General features: G+C 42.0%; 1 protein-coding gene across 6 annotated transcripts in view; it reads left to right on the top strand.

The window, feature by feature from the left end:
- LOC100881637 (uncharacterized) overlaps window positions 1-24,252 on the top strand; it is a 42,160-nt gene that overhangs the window by 11,034 nt on the left and 6,874 nt on the right. For 2 of the 6 annotated variants that reach the window (XM_076541619.1, XM_076541624.1), the window contains 5 exons: window positions 8,381-9,942; window positions 10,132-11,151; window positions 11,770-12,193; window positions 12,762-12,862; window positions 13,737-24,170. In XM_076541619.1, coding sequence (XP_076397734.1) covers window positions 8,381-9,942; window positions 10,132-11,151; window positions 11,770-12,193; window positions 12,762-12,862; window positions 13,737-24,170 — 13,541 coding nt within the window. The remainder of the gene's footprint in view (window positions 1-8,380; window positions 9,943-10,131; window positions 11,152-11,769; window positions 12,194-12,761; window positions 12,863-13,736; window positions 24,171-24,252) is intronic. The other 4 variants (XM_076541620.1, XM_076541623.1, XM_076541622.1 and 1 more) reach the window with 4 other exon arrangements.

The following is a 24,252-nucleotide window of genomic DNA, read 5'->3' as shown; positions in this document are numbered from 1 at the left end:
ACTATCCTAGACACGGCTACTTACGAAACACCGAGTTTGTGCACATAACAACCGTGTTTCTGAATGATGCGTTATGTAATCCAAGCGTTGCAACTTGCAGGTTGCAGTCACGTTCGCATGTGTGCGGATGCGTGCAGGCGTCACGCAGCGCAAGTGGTAGCGATAAGCCGGCTGATATTAAGGCGCGATAACGCGGGACAGGTTATAGATACAGTCGATGTGTGCCAGTGAAACAACGATGCTTACAGGGGCCTTGAAAACGGCCATTAAATTACCAGTTCCTGGTTACTGATTTTTTATTAAATTTTTGAGACAAGCTATACCAGAAAAACGTAAGCTATATCTGCTGGTAAAAAGTTGCTGATATATCCCTACCCTTAACTCTTCCTAACTCCACGTTCCTGAATGCTTATAATTATGGATCCTCCTTAGATCAATATCTCTGTAAATACCTATATTTCCAAAATCCCTTTACCCTCAATTTGTATCATATCTTACAAGGTATAGCAATTGTCTGAACAGTTCAAAAGCCTTCTTAAGAATGATGGAAAATGTTAAACACAGTTTTGGAATTATTAGAAAAATTAGGTTAGGTTTGAATGTGCCTCTGTTTGCATCCTTGACTACAATTTCAGAATAAACTTTGAGCATTCTAAAAATTAGAGAGTAGCTTTCATATGTCAGTGATCAGTAAATTACGTAATTCGGTGGGTTTCTACCCACATAGGTAATGTCGTGTCGCCACGGTGTCCCATGGTGGTTGGACTCCGCCATTTTTGTGGTCAATCGCGACAAGTGGGTCTCCCTGATCACGCGTCACGTTACCGAGTTTTATTGCAGGCGAATGGAAATCATGACTAAAATTAGCCACGTTTGCTTTTCCACGGTTGAGAAAAAGCATATTACTGATACTTAGGTTTTCTTTAGGTGAAGGAAGAGAGAGAAAGGAGAAGAAATAGGACTATAAGAAGTGCAGCTCTATCGAGTTAAAACTGAAAATACCGATCGTCGGTAAAATCAACGAGCAGAAGAAAGAGAGGAATATTTATTTTATAAATAATTCATCGGACGCCCTGAAGAATGCGAGAAAGAAATAAAAGAAAAGTAAAGAAACAGGCTTTACGAGGATAAACGATTTATGGAAGGAGCCTTTGAGGATGGTTTTCGTGAAACTCGAGGTCTGCGCAGTAGCAATGAAAATCTGTTCTTAGTGATTTTTCAAAACGCTTAAAGATTTATCGTCTTCTGTTTACCGTCGATGATCGGTAAAAGTCCTGCACAGACTATTCTAATTGACTGACAGACCGAAGGACAGTTGTGTAGTTGTCATTTTAATCGACTGTACCGTTGAACAGTTATAAATTGCATAGTTATCAGTGACTCGACGCGTATTCGCATATATACCGGGTGGGATTAAATTGATAGTCAACTTATTTACAATTGTTGTATACTTCTCACGATATAGCGAAGTCGTAAATAGAGCTTTGCCCTCTAAAGAGTTTCACAGCCTCGCTATATCATCTTTAGGATCGTAGGAAGATTTGGAAATTCGGGGACTGGAGAATTTAGGGACCTGAATTCGGAGACATAAGGGTAACCATAGAGATGTGTGGTCTTTGGAATGCGGTGACTTAGGAATGTGATACTGCTGGAATGTTGAGATTTAGGAATTTGGGATTTGAGAATGTATGGCCTTCGGGAGATAGCTCAGGAATGTGGAGATTTAGGAACATAGTGAAATATAGGAATATAGTGCTGCCACATATTTTACTTGGAAGAGTTTTACGATTTCTGTACACGGTGCCAGGGACCGTACAACAGTACCATCATTAGTCCCTAGGGGATCCAATTCCCTAAAAATTGAGGAAACGGCAACCAGGTCAGAACAGAAGATTGAAAGCAAGGAATTATACAAGTGTTGGCAACGATCCAACCGGAGCGACACTCCTGATCCAGCAGGACACGTACACGCCCAAACTGTTGTTGACGATTGCGCTTCATGATTTCAGATGGCGTTAATGATCTCTCCGCGTAATTACTGTAACGTACGATCAGTTCAATCGAATGACGTGATTTGAACCCTTTAATCGTTAGGAACAAATTGGTGGAATAGGTAGATGGTTTCGTTACACTCGTTCCGCGGTGAAACGAACTGTCGGTTCAGCGAAACGTATCCTCGAATTAATAAAGATGATCATGCTAATCGGTAGAACGTGGTAGCGCCTGAAAGATGCGAGCTGGTGTATCGTTTCAGCGTGGCGCAGCCAGTGTGGAGCCCCGTGTAATTAAACGGGGGTTCATTGAACCCGTTTGCGGCTGTTCCTTTTCACCTCTCACCGTCTCTCTCCTCTTTGAAACGCTAAACTATAGGTTTGCGTATCGATGCATTTTCCTCGAAATGGTATCGGCTACGGTATCCTGGAATTTGATATATTTACAGTGGAAATACAGCTTTAGGATTGCTGGTTGATTGAAGTACCTTTGATTAGGTTAGGTAACCTTCGGTTAGGTTGGGTTACCTTTGATGGCTTTTGCGTATCCATGCTTTTTCCTCGAAATGACATCAGCTAGTATTTCGTTTGCAATGAAAATGTGACTTCAATTGAAGTATTTTTTATTGGGTTAGCAATTCAATTACCTCTCGCATGTGTATCAGTCTTTCAAACTTTTACCTGATGGAGAAATGAATTATCTGATTCCGTTGAAACAAACTCCTTGATTAGCAAAACTCGTTTCCCAAGACTTTCAGCTGACATCAGACCAATCTGAAACCGTAGTCGTAGAACACCGTGATAAATATTTCCAGATTTTAGGACCAATCTTTGCTTTTAGTATTCTTGCCAAGGGCATTTTGAGGTACCTCAACTTTTATTTGGTTATGAAAATATTAATTTTTCCTTTTTAGCGAGGAGTCTGAATAACCACAGACTTAATTGAATGCTTGTCCAAAGCGCGGAGTTCTGTTCTGGGTTGAACCGATCATTCAGGATCTAGGAACACTAGGTTGTCCTACTTCCTCACGCTCGGCCGTTGTTAACAGAAATAGAACATTCATGATTTATCCTCTCGATAGATTCTCGCGCAAATTGAAATCATTGGAATTCTGTATTCGCATTTCCATTTGCTTCGAGCTGGTTCATATGGCATTCTTCATTGTTGTGAAAAGCTATTATCGGTTCTTTGATAAGAAGTAATGGCGCTGTTATTGATTATTCATATATTACCGATATTTTATTGATACTTAACATAATCAATAATAGGAAGCATTTAAGGTTGTATACGACGTACAGTTTTATTATTCACAGATGCTACAAATGATCAAAATTCACCAAACTAGATTTCCAGAAAGTTGAATCAGGTTTTCAAATCTAAATCAGAATACTCGTCATCCGCATATATTAAAGGAATTGAGGAATTGTTCGGGTGGCGCTGTCTCTGACTCAGCAGGAGTTTGAAAGTCCCTTTAAAATCACCAGAAAGTGTGACGACCATCGTCATCGTTGGCGTCATCGGTCTCCAGCCAGCCGGTTTTCCCCCTTGGGGGACGACCTGGTGTTCGAAGCTTGTCGTCTCTTTTAAGAGCTCTGCCAGGAGGGTGGCGGCGACCCCTTTCGACGTGGCAGAGGGGCAGTTATCGATTCTACGGCTCTCCCTCTTCCCCTACTTCCGGATAAAACGGCGTCAAGGAGAAAGCGTGGCAGACCGTGTGTGTACTGCTTTATCTTTCTTCTCCTGCCCTTCGTTTCTCTTATCACTTCTTCCGTTGTCCCTTTTTTTGCTTTCTACCCACCTATGTTCCTCCATTTTGTCGCTTTTTATGATTCTACCTCTTCATCTAATGGTCTTTCTACAATTACTTATATGAGTAGAGCATGCGAAATTTAATCTTTATAATATATTAATATTAACTGGTGGTATAGTATTAAAGGTGTAGGTAAAGGTATAGATAAAGGCATAAGTAAAGATATAGATGAAGGTCTAGGTAAAGGTATAGGTAAAGGTATAGATACTAGAAAGATAGGGATCTGTAGGATCTATGAATCCAGCTGTTCGTGGATGTAGGAAGTTGCAGATGCAGATGTAGAAAATTTAGAAACGCAGAAAGAATATGAGAGTTTGGGGATTCAGGAGTACAGAGATTTGGGAATATAGAGGCTTGACAAAATAGGAATTCAAGGATTTGGAAATTCAGAAGCGTAGAAATTCCAGGATATGAGGATTTAGGAATATAGGAACTTGGATAGAGGGATTTGTGGCTATACGAATTTGGGGATGTAGGGATTTAGGAATACTGTGGCGCTGTAATAAAGGGATTTGGAGATTTGGAAATTTGAAAATGTAGAAATTGGAGAATATAGGAATTTAAGGACAGTGGAATTCAGAGATATAGATTTGGAAATTTAGACATTCAATTGAGGAATATAGTGATTGAGATCATTTGAGATCATTTGACATCCTCAAAACAAGGATTTGATAACAGGGATGTGGTAGAAATGTGAAAGCTTGTGAATTTGGAAGGTGGAAAATTTAGAAATGTAGGATGTAAGAATGAGGATGTGTAAAGATTTACAAATAAAGAGTTATAACAGTGATGTCTCCAGGAAAGTAGTAACAGTCTAGAACGCAGTAGACGTAACAATATACCAACAATAAGTTAAAAACTGCAATATTCATCGACTTGTGACCAACAAGACTTTCACTCCCATTTTTGTACGTTTTTAACACCCTGTATGTGCGTTTCCCCTCCCACTTTGCCCCGTTCTCCTTTCCTCGAGCGGCACTCTGTTCTCTCAATTCTCACTCGCCTCGTTTCTCTCCTCCGCATTGTGTCCTCCTCGTCGCCCCTTTTTTTATTTCTGCCTTCTTTCATCTTGCTCCGTTATATACCTCTGCTGCTATGGTCTTCTTCGTCGCTGGCGGTTTCTCCCTCTATAATCATTCGGGGTTCACCCTGTCTCCCTTTGTCCCTCTCGTTTCACCCTGGAAGCCGGTCGAATGAGGACGAACAAACGCGAGAGGAAATATTGTTTACGAGATCGAGAGAAAAGGGGTATTAGGAAATGGTAGAACATAAATTGGAAGAAAATGGGGATTTTCCAAATTCTTGGCTCGCTGTAACAATGGGAATCTAAGTTCCTGCTATTTTATGATTTATTCTGGTTTCTTAACTCTGCCTTTGAATTTTCTCAGGTTCTACTTCTTATGTTGATTAGGGAACTCAGAAATTAGAATTAAAATATGGTAACAGTTCATGTTGGACTCAATGGAGGAAGCTCAGGATCTACTCCTTATTATGTTGATTAGGGAACTCAGAAATTAGAATTGAAACACAATAACATAGTTCATGTTGGACTCAATAAAGGAAGCTCAGGATCTACTCCTTATTATGTTGATTAGGGAACTCAGAAATTAGAATTGAAACACTATAACATAGTTCATGTTGGACTCAATGGAGGAAGCTCAGGATCTACTCATTATTATGTTAATTAGGGAATTCAGAAATTAGAATTGAAACACAATAACATAGTTCATATTGGACTCAATGGAGGAAGCTCAGGATCTACTCCTTATTATGTTAATTAGGGAATTCAGAAATTAGAATTGAAACACAATAACATAGTTCATGTTGGACTCAATGGAGGAAGCTCAGGATCTACTCCTTATTAGGTTGATTAGGGAACTCAGAAATTAGAATTGAAACACAATAACATAGTTCATATTGGACTCAATGGAGGAAGCTCAGGATCTACTCATTATGTTGATTAAGGAACCCAGAAATTAAAAGACAGTAACATAGTTAGTATCCTAACACTTAATACTCAAGTTCTGTTTTCTGCTCTGCTCCGGTTATCTCAGAGCCCAGCAATCTTATTTATAGTATCATAAAATCTCCACCAAGTTTCAATGCTTTCAATTTTCCCAATTTTCTGCCAAGATCTCAAATAAGTTCAAGTTCATCCGAAGTCCGACTTGATGCAAGCTTCATTAGCCGTTCCACCGACGCTTTTGTTTCGGTATCGTTGGCTTAGCCGAGTAAGTTATTGTGATAAAACAGAACGAAATGCAGCGCGGAGCAGTACAAGGCTTTTCAAACGATAAAAATTGTTTTACAATACCTAGCGTCACGTGCAGCGAGCAGAAAACAAGGGAAACGAAATGCAAAACACGTTTGCCACGATGCGAACACAAATAGAGGAGGTAATTGCTTAAGCCAGGCTTGGACATCATTTGAATAAAGTCCAACAACCCGTTTTCAATATTATCATTCAAATGAATCATTATCTTCTTTCATTCAGGACTTTCATCGGTTAAATTGTTGGTTATTCGGCGGTGAAGTTTGACAAATTGGATATTAAAATCTTGCTGTTTATTTTAACGAAAATATTGGAAGAGAGTGGTTACATTTGGTATTTCTGTTTCTTAGCTGTGCGAAAGGACTTTTTAAATCTGACACGGTAATGCCATCACGAGCATGCAAACTCGGGACGACGAATCGAATATTCGGTATAGCATCATCGAAATGACCCAATTACAAGTTGTGGAGTCTAGTGCAAACTCCACGTCCACCGGAAATGGTGTGTGCAAGTTAGAGACCGTTCCACTCGATGCGCCTTACGGATACGTAAACGTTTTACATCAACTACCAGCCAGCTCAAATACTGTTATACTGATTTTCTGTGCTAACAAACTGCTGAATTTGTACCCGGACTGGTAAAAACTTTCAGAGAATTCAGCTACAACCCCATGAGACCAAATGAGCGCAATCTTCATAACTGAAATATTACTACAAATTCACTTCCCGACGTTAAACATCTTATGTTTGTGTTCGTGGAAATCTCAAAGATTAACTTTGTAATTTAATTTTAATTCGGAAAAGGTTTACTATGTTGAAGTTTAATTTAAACCCATAGGAGGTATTATAAAGGAAGGAAAATACTTTGAACTTATCCTGCTTCAACCGGCAGCCATATTTGACAATAAACTACTTCTTTTATTTTTCATTTTGTGGAAATAACATAGGTCAAGGTGTTCCTTGGAAAAGCAAAGAAATGAGAAGAGTTTTCGAGGTGAAACTTCATTGAGAGGAAAAGGTTGCTCAACGCGATAAAAAACAGAGTTATGTGTGCCATAAAATTGTACCGTGTTCGTCCTTTCGCGTTTTGCTGGCCAATCGAATCTTTATATGGACAGAAATATTGGCATCCATTCAATTTACCCTGGCGTATAACGATTCTGCAAATATTTAAGCAGAATGTAACAATATTTGATGGAAAATTCAATCATCCAACCAAATAGAAAAAGTAATATCACCGATTGTGATAAACTGCTGAATAATATTTGGATAAGCTGTTAAAGTTATTTCCTGCAATTTCATATTCCACGTAGTTCAATAGTTGTACTGAAAATTGATGTTACAATTTCAAGAACATTAAATTGCTAAACATTACATTTGAGGATGAAACTTTGCAAGTTTTAATGTTGCAATGAAAAATCCAATGTTATGCAAATAGACTATGTCAGGTCAATGATTATTAACAAAACAGTTCAGCTTCTGTTTTACTCTATTTCATGAAAATGTTGCAAATAATTCCGAGTGATACGCAGCATAGTCCACTGAATAATAAAGCCAAAGTTTCCAAGCAAATGCAGGATAACAAAAGTAGGTTTCCCTTTAAATGTAAACCAAGAAATGTATGCGTAGGAAGAACTTTAGTGCATCTGCGTCTAGGGAGTCAGTCTGAATAAGTAACAGATATTAGAAAAATATTCAAGACTTGTGCCAATGAATGTAAGGGAATGATGCTTCTGTAAAATTCTATGCATCCCTAAGAGACTCTCCTCTGTGAAATTTCAACAGCTCCTCCACGTTCTGAGGGCATTACTTTTAGTGCACCTTGCACTTGACAATCTCATTTATAACATATTTAAGATATGGAGTATGGAAGTGAAGCAATAAAGAGAATTTTAAGAAAGATCAGGATGAGTATATATTGATCTGCAAAATGGAAAGGAGAAAATGAAGAGAATCAAGATAAATAGATTTGTTGGGAAGTCGAGGTAGATGCCAGAGCTTTGCAGAATTTTCTTCAAAAGGTCCAACGTTGTTTACGACTGTCCCAGACGAGCAAGGAATTATTGATCTGTTCACTGCTTATATAACATGGCCTGTTTTTTTTTACTTCCGTTTGCGTAGGCTACTGCATTATCCCATTTGCCTGGACGCATACCTCTTTTCGGTATTAGATTTTTGTGAAAATTTCGGGCTATGGTTTAGGAATATGGAGATTTGAATTTGTCTGAAGTATCTCTTTCAGATAATTAACCACCAAATACCAAACGTTCTCATCATTTATCGCATTAATAAATGTTGAACTTGTAGAAGCAGCCTCTGCGGACGTGACTGGTAGCAAGACGAGTAGCGAGCCGGTCGAGCCACACCGCCCGGCGAAGTTCTCTCCAGCCACGACGGCGTCGTCGACGTCAGCGTCGTCCCCGTCGCCGAGCGTGGACGTCAGAATGGTCGCCTCGACGCACAACTTGGATGAGCTGAGTGCCAGCCACCCGACCAGCGCGAGTAGCGATCGTCAGCAGCAACAGGAGAAGCACGGACACGCGTACAGATCTGCGCAGACTGCTCAAGATAAGAGGAGCAGGCTCAGCAATGTGATAAACAACCTGAGGAAGAAGGTTCCTGACTCTAGAAATGGAGATTCGCCGAGGAAGGAGGAGGACGATAGGAACAGTGTAGAAAGGAACCTGGAGACGCTGGAGAAGTACGTGATGACGGTGCTGAACGGGGTGATCAAGGACGAAGAGGACGACGACAGAGAAGTAAACAGGAAGAAAGACGAAAAGGGTAAAGACTCGGAAAAATTAAGTGGGGAACAGGAAGACGAGGATTCGAAGGGCCCAGCAGCTAAATTTGAGCCCTCAAAGCCTAACGAGAGCAGGACAGAGGCAGCTGTCTTCTCTTCGAAGCAACCTGAGAAGGAGGCTAAGGAACCCTGCGTAGAGCACCGAAAACTGGAAGTTAGAGAATTGGATAGCCCTCAGAAAGAAGCGAAAATTAGTTCCGAATTAAAAGAATCGAACGATGGCTTCAGAGAGGAGAATGAGGCCGACAAGGATAAATGTTCTTCCAGAGAGACGAAGCCTGAAAATGACGCTATCCAGGAGACGGCGAAAGTCGATGTTCAGGAAGAAGAGAAGAAGGAAAATCGTTCGCTAGGTACGATAATCATGGAGAGGCTCAGCGAGCACCAGGCTGAAGACAAGGCTATCACCGAGGCTGCCAAGGACGAGGCTCGAGAGTTTGTTCCCGAGAACGTGGAACTCAGGAACGTATGTAGAGACCTACTGAACGACCTGTTGAACGGTATCAATCAGTTGATCGACGAGAAGAATCAGGCAAAGGAAGAGACAAGACCACTGGATGGCTCCTCCGAGGAGAACAAGGATTCCAAGGGTCATGAACTCTCCACGACGAGCTTACACTGTAGCCTACCTCTGGATAAAGTAGCGTCGGTGCTACCGAATTGTCAGACCACCGAATTGGTCGCCCCGCAATCGCCTTCGTCATCGTCTTCGTCGTCACAAGGTTCAAAGTCCCCGTGCAAACCAACGTCTCCTACGGTGAGGCACCTGTGCCTTTACTGCGACAGGAAGTTCCTGTCGATATCTCTCAGGCAGCGACATACCGAGAGAGTTCACCAGCAAGGAGGCGGCAGAAGGTCAGAACGGAACTCGAGGAGACCGTCACAGAATTGCCAGTATTGCTCGGACAAATGCTCGGAGAGCTTGGAGAGCTTGTTCCAACACATGGTGGGTAGCCATGGGGACAAGTATTACGCTTGCGTGCAGTGCTCCACCAGGTACCTCACCAGAGAGGCTCTGGTGGGGCACATGAACGAGAATCATGCGGAAAGGAACCTTCAGATTCAGGTGAGATTTTAATATTGATATAAAGGGGATGTAGAGATAAACTTAAGTAAAGATTTAGATACGGATTTAAGAGTGTAGGGATTTAGGAAATATAGAGATATAGGGATCTAGAACAATCACTTTCATAAATGACTTGAACATCATTTAAAAAATCCCAGTGCCACATTCAATTGTATACTACTATTTCAGGAGAAGCTAAAGGAACCCTCGCCTTGCAAGGAGGTAGGAAACCAAAGTCCCCGTGATAGGCCGGATCCATTGAGTCCCAAAGAAAGAAGACCGGACGAATCCGATCACGAGCACCGTGTTGAATCTACCCTGCTGAAATCAGTCTCTATGAAAGACAGCTTCAGCAACCCAGGGAGTCCAGAATTTGACAGTTCCTTTTATAGCAGCGTCAGTTGCAACATCCGTGAGAATCTTCTTCATCACCTGGATGGCAAGCTTCAGAGCTCCTCGACAACCGTATCAACAACTTCGTCGATCATCGACTGCAAGCTTCAGCTGCAGCAACAACAGACCTATTACGAGCACAGCGCAAACCAGATCCAGTTCCCCATCGATATTTCTTTAACGGCTGCGACGCCGGTCTACTCGAAGGACTACGCTAACGAGGAGTACGAGAACAACAGCGAGTACGCCCAGAAACCTGGGAAAAGAAACAGGTCACATCCTCGGAGAGTGTCCTTCGAGAAATACAATTTCCCTCGGAAGTACGACGGTAAGGAACAGTGGACCTGTTCCATCAAGGACCTCAGCAAGTTCGACATCTCCACACAGTTATCGCTGAGGAAGAAGCAACAGTTGCTGAAGGAACGAATCACTTTGAGTAGGTTGCACCAGATCTCCGTGCTGAGCTCTTCGAAGACCACGGACATCCCGCAGGATGAGCAGGATCTGGACTCCAGAAATCCTGAGGAGTCCAAAAGCGTCGGCGAGGCTTCTGCCGGGACGAACAGTGAGAGTGTTGCGCAGACGTCCCGATGCGAGGTTGCAAAATCGTCGGAATGCAAGTTCGATGTGCCTGAGGTGCTGTCGCCTCGGGCTACAGAGTTCAGCAGCGAATTTGGCAACTTCTTGAGGTTGAAAAAGTGGGACGAAAGAACGGCGAACGAGGTGGCCAAGAAACAAGAGACTGTGTACGCGGAACTCACCGGAGAATGGTCCAGACCTAGGGTCTACATTTGCGGCGCTTGCGCTACCAAACATGTAAGGATTAAAGAACTTTGTCTGATTGGTGTGGATGTATGCATAGTCCAGTTTTTAATGCACGGAGTTGTTCACTTAGCAAACGTGGTTACAGTAAATGTAATTAATTTTTGAATAGTCATCCGATATCTTTACTCACAAAAGAAAACCAGATGGACATTCAGCACCTGAATATTAGTTCAAGACAATTGATCCTTTCATCGCCACTGACATTTATTGAGCGATTAGTTAATTAATCATCCCCGTTGATTGGTAACTATCGATCGGATTGCAGACCAGTGAAAGGGCCTCTCTTGATGTTGATTGACAATTAGTTGTCGTCAAACGAATCTGCATTGATCAACGTGCTGTATTAACATCGAGTGCAGGCTCGTCCGTTATTATCGACGAACTAATTAGGACTAGTTTGTTTCCCAAAGTTATCCATAAATATCGAGTTACAATTTATATTGAATTACCCAAACACAACTTAGTAAATCGTGATATTAAAATAAAAATGTTAAGAAAATTTATGTTATAAAAATGAAACGTATGCGAGTGTGAATGTGTTATGATGATGTTCGTAAATTTTTAGCAACCCTGTATTAAGAATTCTAAATAAGTTTCTTCTCACCGCAGGTCACATTGAGAGAAATGGAGGAGCATAAAGTAATCTCCCATCCAAACGTGTGGTGTTCTCATTTTGAATTCTCCGGTGACCAGAGGGAGCTCTACAAGCACCTGTTCCTGCCAGGAAGAAACGTGCCCACCGCAAAGGCGAAGGCTGCCATCCTGGCAGAGAAAGTGTGCACCAAGTGTACGAAGAACTGTGCCACCCTATCAGAATTACATAGGCATATGTTGGAATGCGGAGGAGACCAAGCATGGTTGTTGGGGCTTTTTGGTAATGGAAAGAAGAAGTGCAAGTGGAGACCTTTCGGTAGCCGCAGCAGAAGACGAAGACAACGCGGAATGAAGAGAAATATCCAGAATTCGCAGACACCCAGGGTGAACACCCCTAAAGAGAAGCAACCTACTGGACCCAGAGTCAGACCCAGTGATCGTAAGTGTTTTTCGTATATTTGTTTTATTATTAGACATTCATTAGTTTGAATGATTTGAATGAGTCTTCGAACTGTATGTAATTGTGTTGTTTTTGTTTTTTAGATGCGAGTGAGTGTTCATTTGTACAAGGTGTATTAATTTACTCCCGCTGCAACTTCAATTTTCTGAGCGAAAAATTCCAAGCTGCACGCACGGGTGAAGTTAATAAAAAGTGGCTATAAATACCGGGCACGCGCGATCCACGAAATTTGTTAACCACCCCAGAGGAGCGTTTAATTACTACACTAATTAAAACTTTGTTTCGTTTAGTTAAATCACTTATGCGGCAGCTTCCCTTTGCCGTGCAATAATTATGGCGGTCATGACAGGGCGTGTTAACTTAAAACTTATTAATCATGCCTCGATTAATATTAACGCTTTGCTCTTGGCGCGTGCGTGTGTGTATGCGTGCGTTATGTATGAGTGTAGTGAAAAAACGGTATACATTTTAAATCTTCTCTGCTTCCCTTTTCTGTTTGTTTGTGTATTTATTATTTTTGCTCTAACAGCTTGTTTGTGTGTTTTAGGGGAGAGTATTCAAAAAATGCTGGCGAATTTACCACCTAAAAGAGCCACCAGAAAGGTGTTGCAAGATAGCTCAATGAGAACACAAGGCAGACTACGAAACGTAAGTATTATCTCTTTTTTGTAGAGGTATCATTGCATATTCTAGTATTGAATAATACGGAAAATATTATTCAAGTTATTGAATATTAAATGATATTGTGCTTGATAGATCTCCATATCCCTATATCTCTAGTTCCACATATCTAGTAATATTTAATAACGTGCATTGTAAAAACAGTGAAGTGTTGTTGCTCAAAACTGATGCAGTATATTACGTAATTACAAACACTTGAGTCAAGGTGCTCCTGAGTGAAATATGAAAATATCAAAAAGGCAAATTATTAAAGTGCAAACGCAGAGTAACTCTGCTATGAAATTAAAGATTGACAAAAACTCGACGCAAAAGATGAAACCACTGAAGGCAATAATACAGCTCGACTATTGGACGACACGAACATAAGTGAGGTATTGATCACCTAATACACCTGTTTACACGTGCACAGAGGGTGCCACGTACCCATATGACTCTTCCTATTTCCCCATAAAAACTGTTCCTATATTTCATTTGTAATTTAAATTGTCTTTCTTTATGGATAATATTTTTGAATAATTATTATATGTTCCTTGAACATAATCCTTGAATTGTCTAAAGGTGAAAACAAATCACTAATAATTAGGACTCCTTTTTATATAATGGAATTTTTATATCATTAAGAATTTTATCTTTAAAGGGGCAATGAAAATTCTTTCAGCAACCCCCTGTAAAAGAACGACGGTAGTGTTCATTACGATGGTGGGGCTGTTAGTGTTTATTATGATAGTGGGGAACGCCATTAGTGTTGACTATGATGGGAGAACGTCAGTAATGTTCGTCTGGTATGGAATGAACGGATAATCTCGCAAATATCCCACGAAGGCTCTGCCTCTCTGTACAGGTGCAAACCAGAAACAGACCACGAATGGTCGGCGACAATTCCACCGCGTCACGAATGTCCCGGAACAAGGCCGTCCTGAGGAACAAGTTGCTGAAGAACGCGAAGTCGATCCAGCGGAACCGTTGCCGGATTGACAACGTATCAGCGGTGATCGAGAGCGTTGTAAAGAACTTCCAGCCGGACAAGTCGGAGAACGAGGGCACCGTCGACAACGCTGACAAAGAAACCAAAGAGAAATCGGTCCAGGATCGTCTACCTGATGCGGACGAGAAGGGCACCAGGACCAAGGTCAGCAGAGGTCCGCGGGTGCTAGGAAAGAAGAGGAACGTCAAAACGAAGGATGGAGCGACCAAGAGCCTGGATCAGGTGAAGAAGACTGGTGCCCTGAAAGCAAGGGCTAAGGCCCTGAAGAACTCTGTGGAAACTGTAGTAGAAAGCTCTGGCGAGCCTACTAAAGCTTCTAAGGGTGTCAAAGCGTCTCCCAAAAATATTGAAAAGGAGGTTGAAGTGGCTGTACCAGAAGCTAGTCCAGTGGATTCTAAGTCCCCTAATCCGTCGATGAAGAACAAGTCTTCTGCGCAGACTACACCGAAAAGAAAGCGACCTGTTGATCCGGTGGCCTCTCTGAATGCTTCCATCAAGGCGAAATCGCAGTTAAGAACGCAGGACGGAAAATTTGCCAAGAATCCCAATAAGGATCAGTCACCTGTGAAGTCCTCGGATACCAAGTCTCCTGTTCTTGGGCGGCAGCTGTCAAAGGAGAAGTTAAACGAAACTAATCCGGAGTCGACTGGTACCAGATCCAAACTGAGAACGGTATCTAGGAACAGAAATAATGATCAACCTCCTAAAAGAACCACCAGGTTGTCCTCTGACAGCGACAAGATGCCCACTTTGGAGCCCGCTACTCAAATTCCCGCCAATAACGATGACTACACAGAAGCGACTAATGATCTTCCCATTTTATCTCCAGTCACTCCAGCCTCCAGTTCAGAAAAGATATCCCGTGGCAAAAACCTGGCTGGCAAGGCGGCTGCCAAGAAGTTGAACGAAACTGAAGAAACGGAGGGTAAAGGGGAGGCTATTGGTGTTGTCCCAGAAGAAAATAAAGAGCAGAAACCAACAAAGGGCAGGAGAGCGAAAAGCAGTTTGGAAAAGAATATTGCTAAGGCTGAAGCTTCAAAAGATGGAGTCAAGGGAGTAGTTAAGGAAAAATTGAAGAGAAGAAGCGCTCCTGCTAAAATGTTGACCGTCGATGAGAAGAAAACAGCGGCAAAGGTTGAAGAGACAAGTACTAAAAAGGAAGTGAAGCAAAAGAAAGAGGAAGGAACAATAAAACCACTGGACACCAGAAGCAACTCCAAGACAAAAACGGAAAAAGCTGATGTTGAGGATACAATGAAGATAGCAAACGTTCCTTTCGAGGTGAAGAAACTGATAGGAGATAACAAAGAGGATTTGCTGAATAAGTTGGTCCTTCCCTCCCTGACAACCACACCTAAACGATGTTTGAGGCAGTCTATGCCGAAGATGAAGACTGGACCGGGCAAGGGCAAGATGCGTAGGGATGCCCAGCAAGAATTTGAGAAGAAAGCGGATTCAGGGTCGATGTCGGATGCTTCCACGAAGAAAGAGAAGCTTGAGGTTCGGAGGAAGTCTTTGAGGAGCATTGAGAGGAAGTCAGAGAGCAAGACTGTAAAGTATGACAAAGAAGAGGCGAACAAAATCTGCGAAGCTGTGAACGAGGTTAAAGCAGCCGTTAGGAGCAGGAGGAGCAGTAGTTTGTCCAACGATAGTAAATCGACAATGAACACCGCGCCTTCAGATAATCAAATTAAGGATGCTGAAGTAACCGCCCAGAGTATCGACAAGAGGCAGACTAGGGGTTCACTGGTGAACTTCAGCGAGGAGCAAAATGAACTTACTGAGGTGCCCCAGAAGAAAACTTACACAGGGAAAAGGAGAGGTCGTGTTAAATCCAACATTGATGCGTCTGAGAAAAAGACTGAAGCACCTCTGAAGAACGAGGAAGCTGGTAAGAGTTCAAATGAATCTACCTGTCCTAATCAAAATGAAGTAAACTCTAATAACAAAGATGATGCACAATCTGAAGAGAATGTTGCCAAGCAGAAGGATGTGGAGGCTAAAGAGGAGTCACAGAAATGTGATGTTTCAGAAACTAAGAGGACAGGCAAGCTGAATCTCAATGTGAACCATCTACAGGAAACCAGTAATTCTGTTGACAGTGGAAAGGAGAACTCGTTGGAGACGTCAGCACCTGTTCAGAAGACGAAGGTTGGAAGACCTAGGAAGTCCTGGGGAGCCAAACGTGAGAGGATCTCGAAGAGGTCTTTGAATAATGTGATTGGTATTCTCACAGAGGGCGTGAACATTCCTGCAGAGACACAACAAACTATGGCTCCCCAGCCAATAGACACTGTAAACCCTGAAGAAACCTCAAATAACAACGTCCAACCCGGTGATGATTCTAAAACATTAAGCGCAGATAAATCTGACAAAGTTGCTGAAGATTCAGAGTCCAAGAGTAATGTTCAACAGTCCACTGATGATTCTAGCTTATTAAGTGCAGGTACATCTGACAAGATAGATGAAGATTCACAGAAACAAACCACTGAAGAAGTAGATATTCTTGTTAAGAGTTCTGAACCAGAATCACCTCCTGAAGCTTCACAGACATCTGAGAAGGAGTCTGTACAGAGCACTTCTGTGGAGAATCAGAAAGAAGTTTCTGCTAAAGACACTAGGGGACAGTTACCAACTGACGACATAATCTTGGATTTATCCAGGAGGAAACAAAAAGGTAAAGGTTCATTTTTGGAGAAGATTGTTTCGAAGATAGCCAAACAGAAAGATGCTCTACTGGAAGGTGAGGTGGGTTCTCTATTAGACACAGCTGCCGACGAGTTGACGAGCATTCTTGACGAGGTTGGCCCTACATTATTGTCAGAGAATGCCAAGGCTGAAGCAGAGCAAAAGCTGCAAGGAAGAGAAAAGGAAGCTAAGAAAAAATCTGATGACAATTCCAATTCTATCAACATTGAAGGTACCAAAAAAGATGCTACTTTGAAACAGACTGAAGAGAAACAGATTAACGATGAAATTGTTTCAGAAAATAAAATCATCGATACATGTGCCGAACCGGCACTGTCGAGTGCAGAACCTTCACAACTTCCGTCGGAGACACCTGTTGAAGATAAATCTGAAGAAAAGAAAGTTGAAAGTTTGCCAAATACAAACACTTTAGCTGATGATCAAAAGGGTAACGATGATGAGGTGACTAATGTAGAAAGCACCGAACAAGTCCCACCAGAAGAGGCATGTGAAGCTGAAATACCGAAGGTTGAGGACTCTAACAAAGACCCTAAAGTTTTGTTAGAGCCTGAAAATGAAGTGACTGACAATAAAGAGTCTGATGCAGACGAAGCTAAGACAACTGATCAGAAATCAAACGAAAGTCAAGGTCTTAACGAGAAGATGCCCAAGATTCGTAAGAAGGAAGGCTATCGAAAGACCAAAGGTAAGAAGGCTGCTGTGAAGGGTAACGCTGATTTGAATAGTGAGAGCAGAGACAGTGAGAATGAGGATAAAACCGAGATGCAGAGCAAGAGTAAAATCGTGAAGAGCGTGTTTGGTCGAGTTCTGACTGCTGAAAAGACGGACAAAGCAAAGGAGATAACCGATTCAGTGTCCAAAGAAGAGAGCGACTCAAAATCTGATTTTACATCCACCAATGAAACTATTCAAGAAACCTCTCAGAAAGACGAAGACAAAACCAAGAAACCTTTAGTCACTTCACCTGCACCTGTTGTAAAAAAGAGACCTGGAAGAAAGCCTAAAGATACTTCCATCGACAAAACTATTGTAACAAATCCAGTGTCTGAAAGTCAAGAAGAACTTCGCTCCAAGCTTCCAAGATCAAGGAACAGCTCAGGTAATCGCAAGAAGGGCGAACAAGACTCTTCCAATTGTTACTTCCTGGCTGTGCCACCGAACAGAAGCAGACAGAGCAAGAAAATAGCTGAGGAGAGAATCTGTAGGTCTCTCTACCCAGGGATTGAACCTAGGGAAACTAACTACGAGTTGCGAAGTCAAAGTAAGTCTGATTTAAGCATCAAGGACAGTGACTATGGATCATTCAGTAACGATGAGGAGTTCGCGAAGATGATGTCCTTGCAAGATTCTCTTGAAGATCAAAAGCTGATGAAGGATGAAAAGGATGCTGAGCATGAAAAGACATCTCTAGAAGAACCTGTTAAGGAAATATGTGATGTGGAGAATAAAAAGGTAGCAGAAGATGAAGTAAAAAGTTCTGATAAAAATGTTTCTCACCAGGAGGTTGAACCTAGTCATCCTGAATGTGAAGAGAACTTGGAGGTTCAGAAAGAAACAAATATCTGTGATGCAATTGTTGAAGAATCTGTCTGCACAGAACCAAGTTCTGTTGCAAACGAAGTACCAAGTGTTCAAAATATTTCAGAAGAGAAGAATCAGGAGGCATCTGAAGAAACAAAGGTTAAAAGGAAATCTAAGAAGCGATCGCTAGAAGGAAGTTCGCCGAAGAAGAATAAAAGGAAGTCCGTGGAGCCTGTGGATAATACCGAGGAGGATTTGATTCCTGAAGACCTGGATCTGACGGACATCATGGAGCTGATCGATAAATCAAAGCAAGTGCCTTCTACCAAAGAAAATTTTTATGACGATTTGTCTGTGGAAGAACGAATTCAGTGCGGTAAAAGGAAGACTATCAGCGAAGATTCGGAGTTGAAAGATTCAGGCAGTAAAATGACTCTCAGTGCTCAAGTAGCTGAAGAGTCTATTGAAACCGTAAAAAAGCGTAAAGTGGACCCAGAAGAGAACATTGAGGGCAAAACGACAGATAAAAAGGGCGATGTTGGTATTGAAATGAACAGCGCTGAAGATTCTGTTGAAACAACTGTTAAAGATAGGGTAAACGACGAAGATAAATGTCCTTCGCCGTTAAAAATTGTTGGAAAAAGGAAATCGCTTGTTGAAACCGTGGACCTTTGTGAAAAATCTGTGTCGCCAGTTAGGAGGACCTCGAAGAGAAGGTCAATTCACGAAGAAAAGGTAAATCAGCCTTCGAAAGAAGACACGCAGAAATCGGAGTTTGTTGAAGCAACAGATTCTGTTGAGGCGTCTGAGATAACAAGGAGAAGGTCTTCCAGAACAAAATCTGTGAGTCAGTTGAGAAATGAAGAAGCAATTGAAGGTGATTTTATTATTAATGTTGATGTTGAAAGTTCAGTAGAGAAGTGTCAGCCTTTAACAAATGAAACCTTGAATATTACAGAAGAATCAAAAGTATTTGCAGAAGGGCCTACTTTGGAGAGCACTGAAAATCAAAAGCAAAGTGAACAAGACTCCAGTCAGAATCTTCCAAACACTAACTTGACGGAGGCAGAAAATCCTGTACAACCTCCCGTTAAAGTAGCCAAAAAGCGAGGAAGAAAGAAGAAAATCCTCACTAATGTCCCAACTGATAATGCAGAGATTTCTCAGTTGAAAACTAAAACTGTGGATGCGTCCACCGTAGACCCAATTCCTAGGAGATCTTTAAGAACCAATCGACCCAACGAAGAACCTGAAGAGCAGAATAAAAATTCCAACGACTTGACTAAATCACATGCTGCATCTCCCAGCCTGGAACCGTTTAAAGTTCCAGAAGTTACAGAGGTGTTGCAGCACACCAAGAAGAGGACGTACAAAAGGAGATCAACGACCGAGGAACACGTGGATGTCCAGAGCAATGCATCACCTGTGGAATCTGAAGTGAGCAGCATAAAATGTTCAGACACAAAGAGCCTTGAAAAGGAAGAACAGCCACTTTGCCAGAAAGACACGTCGGAGAGTCGACAACGTTCTTCCAGAAGCTTTCATCAGTTAGGTCTGGAGAGATCAAGCTCTTCAGGATCCATTGACCTAATTCAGACGAGTAGAACCCGGTCGTCCAAGAGGAAGCAGCTCTCTTCCGAGGACCTGTCGAGTCAGGAGAGCTTCAACCAACGAACGGAGAGCCTGGATAATCTGTCAGAAACTTCCTGTACGAGTGAATCCAGCTACTTCAGGAAGAAACGGTTCTCGAAGAAGAAGGTGTTCCAGGAACCTTCAGAGGATGTTCAGACAGACACTTCTATCACGGACTCGGAATCTATGGACACGGAAAAGACCACTGACAGGAGGCAGAGTCTAAGGAGAAAGGCGAAGGAGAACATATCGTTTGAGGACACTGCATTCGACCTGGTTGACTATTTCGACCTTCCGATGGACATACAGGACTGTGTATCACAAGAAGATGTTGTGGAGAATACTATCAGCCAAGAACCAGAACCAGAACTAGAACTGGAGCCAGAGCCAGATCCAAAGCCAGAGCTAGGACCAGAACCAGAAGTAGAACCTGAACCAGAAGCAGAACCAGAACCAGACTTGTCAGGTGCAGAGGAGCCACTCCACGAAGCTGCTACGGATATAGTTTCTGCCCAAGAACCTGAAGAAGCCAACGTAGATGAAGACAAAGAAGTAGAAGAGCCCAAGAAACCTGGAACTGAGGAAGAGGAGGAGGTGAAAGATGAGGAGAGAGATGACAAACTTGAGGAGCTTGCTCAGACACAAGATGACTTCCAGACACCCAAGAAGAGAGTTGCAGGGAACTTCGTGGTGGTTCACAAGAAAACTGGGGAGATCCTGATTGTTGAAAAGCGGAAGAAGCTGACGAAAGAGGCTGCCAGATTCTTCTGCGACGTATGTGCGACCAGCTTCACCAGGAAGAGCTCTTTGAAAAAACATAATCAATCTCAATCGCATTTGCTACAGGTAGCCAAGTTCCAGAAGGACAAATTGTCGGTGGACTACAAGGAGAGCTTGGAGGAAACCCGAAGCGTTAGCCAGAACGAAATTTCCAGCGACGAGAACAGGAGCACCACCGATGAAGTAAATGTTTCTGAAAAGTCGAAGAAGGATTCGAAGGATACCTTCTTAGATTCCTTGTACGATCAAAGTGATTTGAAATCCATTGAAGACGAGTCTAGTTATACAGGGACGGCGGAGCAGGAGTTCATGATGGACTCCCAGATCGCTCGACAGCGTATCCTGGAAGATGAGCTTCTGGATGAGGAGATATGTAAGATCACCGAAAATATGAGCCACGACGAGTACGTCCTTACCGACCACGTGAGTCCTGTACCTGAATCCACGTCCACACCCATCAAAGTAGAGACTAAGACAGAGGAAGTTGGTAAGAAAAGAAAGCAGGAGAAGAAGAAGGGCAAGGTCAAGAAAAAGAATCTGGGTAACGAACAAATCACACTGGATGGTTCTGAAATAGAAAGTCCCATCGATTCTTCCATGATAAATTTTCTAGATACAAGTATGTCTATGAAAACTTCAAAGTCTGAGTTGGATGACAATGATATTGAAGGTGCTTTACTTGCAGATACTGTGGCTTGCTCTATTGCTGGAGAATGTGATTTCCAAGAAGATACTGAGGTATCTAGTCTGCAAGAAACCCAAGACATGGAGGACCCAGCAAAATTGAAGAAAGAGCAGGAGATAGAAAAACAGAAGATAAATTATGAATTGAACCTTGATATAGAAAGTGACAACTTCAATGATGCCACAACTACTTCAAACTATAAAGAAAGTCATCCTGAACGCTTGAGTCTGAAGCTCACTATAAATAAACGTAGCATAGAAAATTCTAAGGAACAGGATGCTCGGTTGGATGATCTGGTTATGATGGCTAAGGAAGAGGAGGACAAGTCTAAAAATCTCTTGGAGTCTTTTAATAATCCAATGAAGGAGATCAATCGTCTAGAATCAGAAATTGATCAGCTGGAGATGTACCTTGGATCATCTAAGAAAGTGGAGAGTAGAAGAAACACTGAAAGTGAAGAATACGATGCTTTCAAAATACGAAGTATTGAAGAAGACTTAGCCGATCAGAATCCTGCAGCTGACAATAAATTTGAAAATGAAAAGCAAAGTGGATCCGTGAAAGAAACACGACATGGCAGGCCGAGAAAAAGTAAAGGGAAGAAGCACCAGGAAGAGATCAAAGACTCTATTGATCCTCTTCCTCGTTCGGATAATGCAGTTACTAGAAAAAGATCTAAATCTAAAGATGATCAAAGTAAGCAGATATCAGAAACTATAAATAGTCAGAAATCAACAGACAATTCTAAGACCCTTGAATATAATGATGAGAACCCAGAGCTTTTATTGTATGACTCACAACTGGAAAGCAAGGATATTAAAGAGAACGATGCAATAAGTCCTTCAAGAGCAGAAGGACATGAATCTAATGAGCTAGAAATTACGGAAGACTTGAAATCTCTGGCAGAAGCTGTGTTAAAACAATCTACAGAGGATCAGCAGGCTATCGAAGAAACTGATTCTAGAAATAAAAGCAGCTTCCATTCCATAGATGATGAAACGTCATCTTCGTCGAGTCTGACACACAAACCTTTGGTACAGCTTTTACAGAGAACTGAAGACACCAAGGATCAAGCTAGTGAACAAGAACTTTTTATGGATTCAGATGACGAACTAAGGTCTGAGCAGAAGATAGAAGAGAAGGACGTTGAAACTAGCCCGGACACAGGCACCTTAATCGATGATCAAAAGAATACTGAGAAGGAAGTTATCGACAATGAACAAATGGAAGCTCAAATCACGTCGGAAGAAGAATGTGAAGCTGAAATACTGAAGATGGTAAATGAAGATTCCAATAAAGACATCAAAGTTTCGTTAGAAGTTGAAACCAACGAGGTACTTGATAAAGAGTCTGATACGAACGACGTGAAAACTGCGAATAATGACCAGAAATCAAACGACAGTGATTGTCAAAGTCCAAATGAGAAGGTTTCCAAGGCACGTAGGTTCTCCAACAAGGAAGGTCATCGAAGGTCCAAAGTTAAGAGGGCTCCTATAAAAAGCAGGATTGCAGATTTGACTAGTGAAAGCGAAGACAGCGAAAATGAGGATAAAATGGAGAACAAGAGTAAAATTGTGAAGAGCGTGTTTGGTAGAGTTTTTGGTGGTGAGAAGACGGACAAAGTGAAAGAAGTGTTAAATGATTGGGTATCCAAGTCTGAGGACGACTCAGACTTGTCAAGGTCTGACTTCAGATCCTCCAGTCCTAATGAAGCTAATGCTGAAGAAACCTTGGAGTCAAGAAACGATGATAGGAGCTCCAAGAGACATTCGATCTCGTCGTCTTCTAGCAGTAAGAAGAAATCTGGAAAGAAGTCTAAAGAAGGTTCTTCCTCTGACAGAACTAAAGAGAAGAATACAGTGTGTGAAAGTTCAGATAAACATATGAAATCAAAGAACGGTTCTAGTAATGACTATTATTTCCTGGTTTTACCGCCAAACAAAAGCAGACACAGTAAGAAGATTGCTGAAGAGAGAATCTCTAGAGCTTTCGATGGCGTTAGGATGTTTGAAGAGTTCCTAAGTGGTGATCAGAAGGAAACAAACTATGGATTGAGAAGTCAGAATAAGCCTGATTTGACCATCAAGGACAGTGGTTATGGATCGTTCAATTATGATGAGGACTCCTCAAAGATGGTTTGTTTAGAGGAACCTCTGGAAGAAGACCAAAAAATGATGAAGAAAAGGAAGTCATCCTCGTCTAGAACCAGTAAAAGCAAAAGTGATGGCGAGGACTGGAAGGACTTGGTGATGGAAATGACGTCATTGAAGAACTCTAAAGAACCAACCGATGAGGAGGACAATTCTATCAGGGATCTTGCTGAACAAGAACCTCTGTCTGCTGGTTTAAAATCTCGCAGTTGTAGTAGCCTAGCTCCCAGCAGTGTGAGAAATAGGTCACCAAGCATGGACAGGAACTCACAGAGTACCAGGGACTCTGATGAGGAAGATGAAGACATAGGTCGTGGAAGAATATCTCCACTGTTCGTTCGTGAAACACCTGGAAGCTCTATAGAAAGTAGTTCTAATAGCGAGAACGAGGATGAGGATGAAAATGTGGTGACTAATGAGATCATAATGAGGAAGAGGAGCTCCAGTGAATTTTCTGGGGAAAAGATTGTAATTAGATCGCCCTCTTCGACTCACAAAGGCGAAGTGGTTACCATTGCTCCTACTGATGCCATTGAAGACAACGCTTTAGATGTGCCTCAAGAAATAGAGACCGCAAAGCCTAGGCAGGGCAAGGTTTTGAATTTTGATGAAGAACTGTTTGTTGAATGCTGCTCCAGGTTAAAAGCAACCACTGAGAATGAGCTGAGAGGGGCTAAAAAGATTAAGTTAGATCACAATGAAGGTTATCATAGAAAGGATGATCAGCAACAAGGGCTGAGAGGTCCCAGGGATCGGTGGAGAGATGTTGAGAGTCAAAACAGTCTAGGAAGCCTGCTAGAATCCGTGAATCAGGTGAGTATTTGATCAGGATTGCTGATTTTCTGCATGCTTTCAAGAGTTCACAATCTTTTCTATATTTCTGTTGCAAGATATT

The sequence above is a fragment of the Megachile rotundata genome, chromosome 16 (genome assembly GCF_050947335.1).
Source record: "Megachile rotundata isolate GNS110a chromosome 16, iyMegRotu1, whole genome shotgun sequence".
NCBI classification, from domain to species: domain Eukaryota; kingdom Metazoa; phylum Arthropoda; class Insecta; order Hymenoptera; family Megachilidae; genus Megachile; species Megachile rotundata.
Note: the sequence above shows the minus strand (reverse complement) of the source record. Positions and strands in the feature narration are given on the sequence as shown.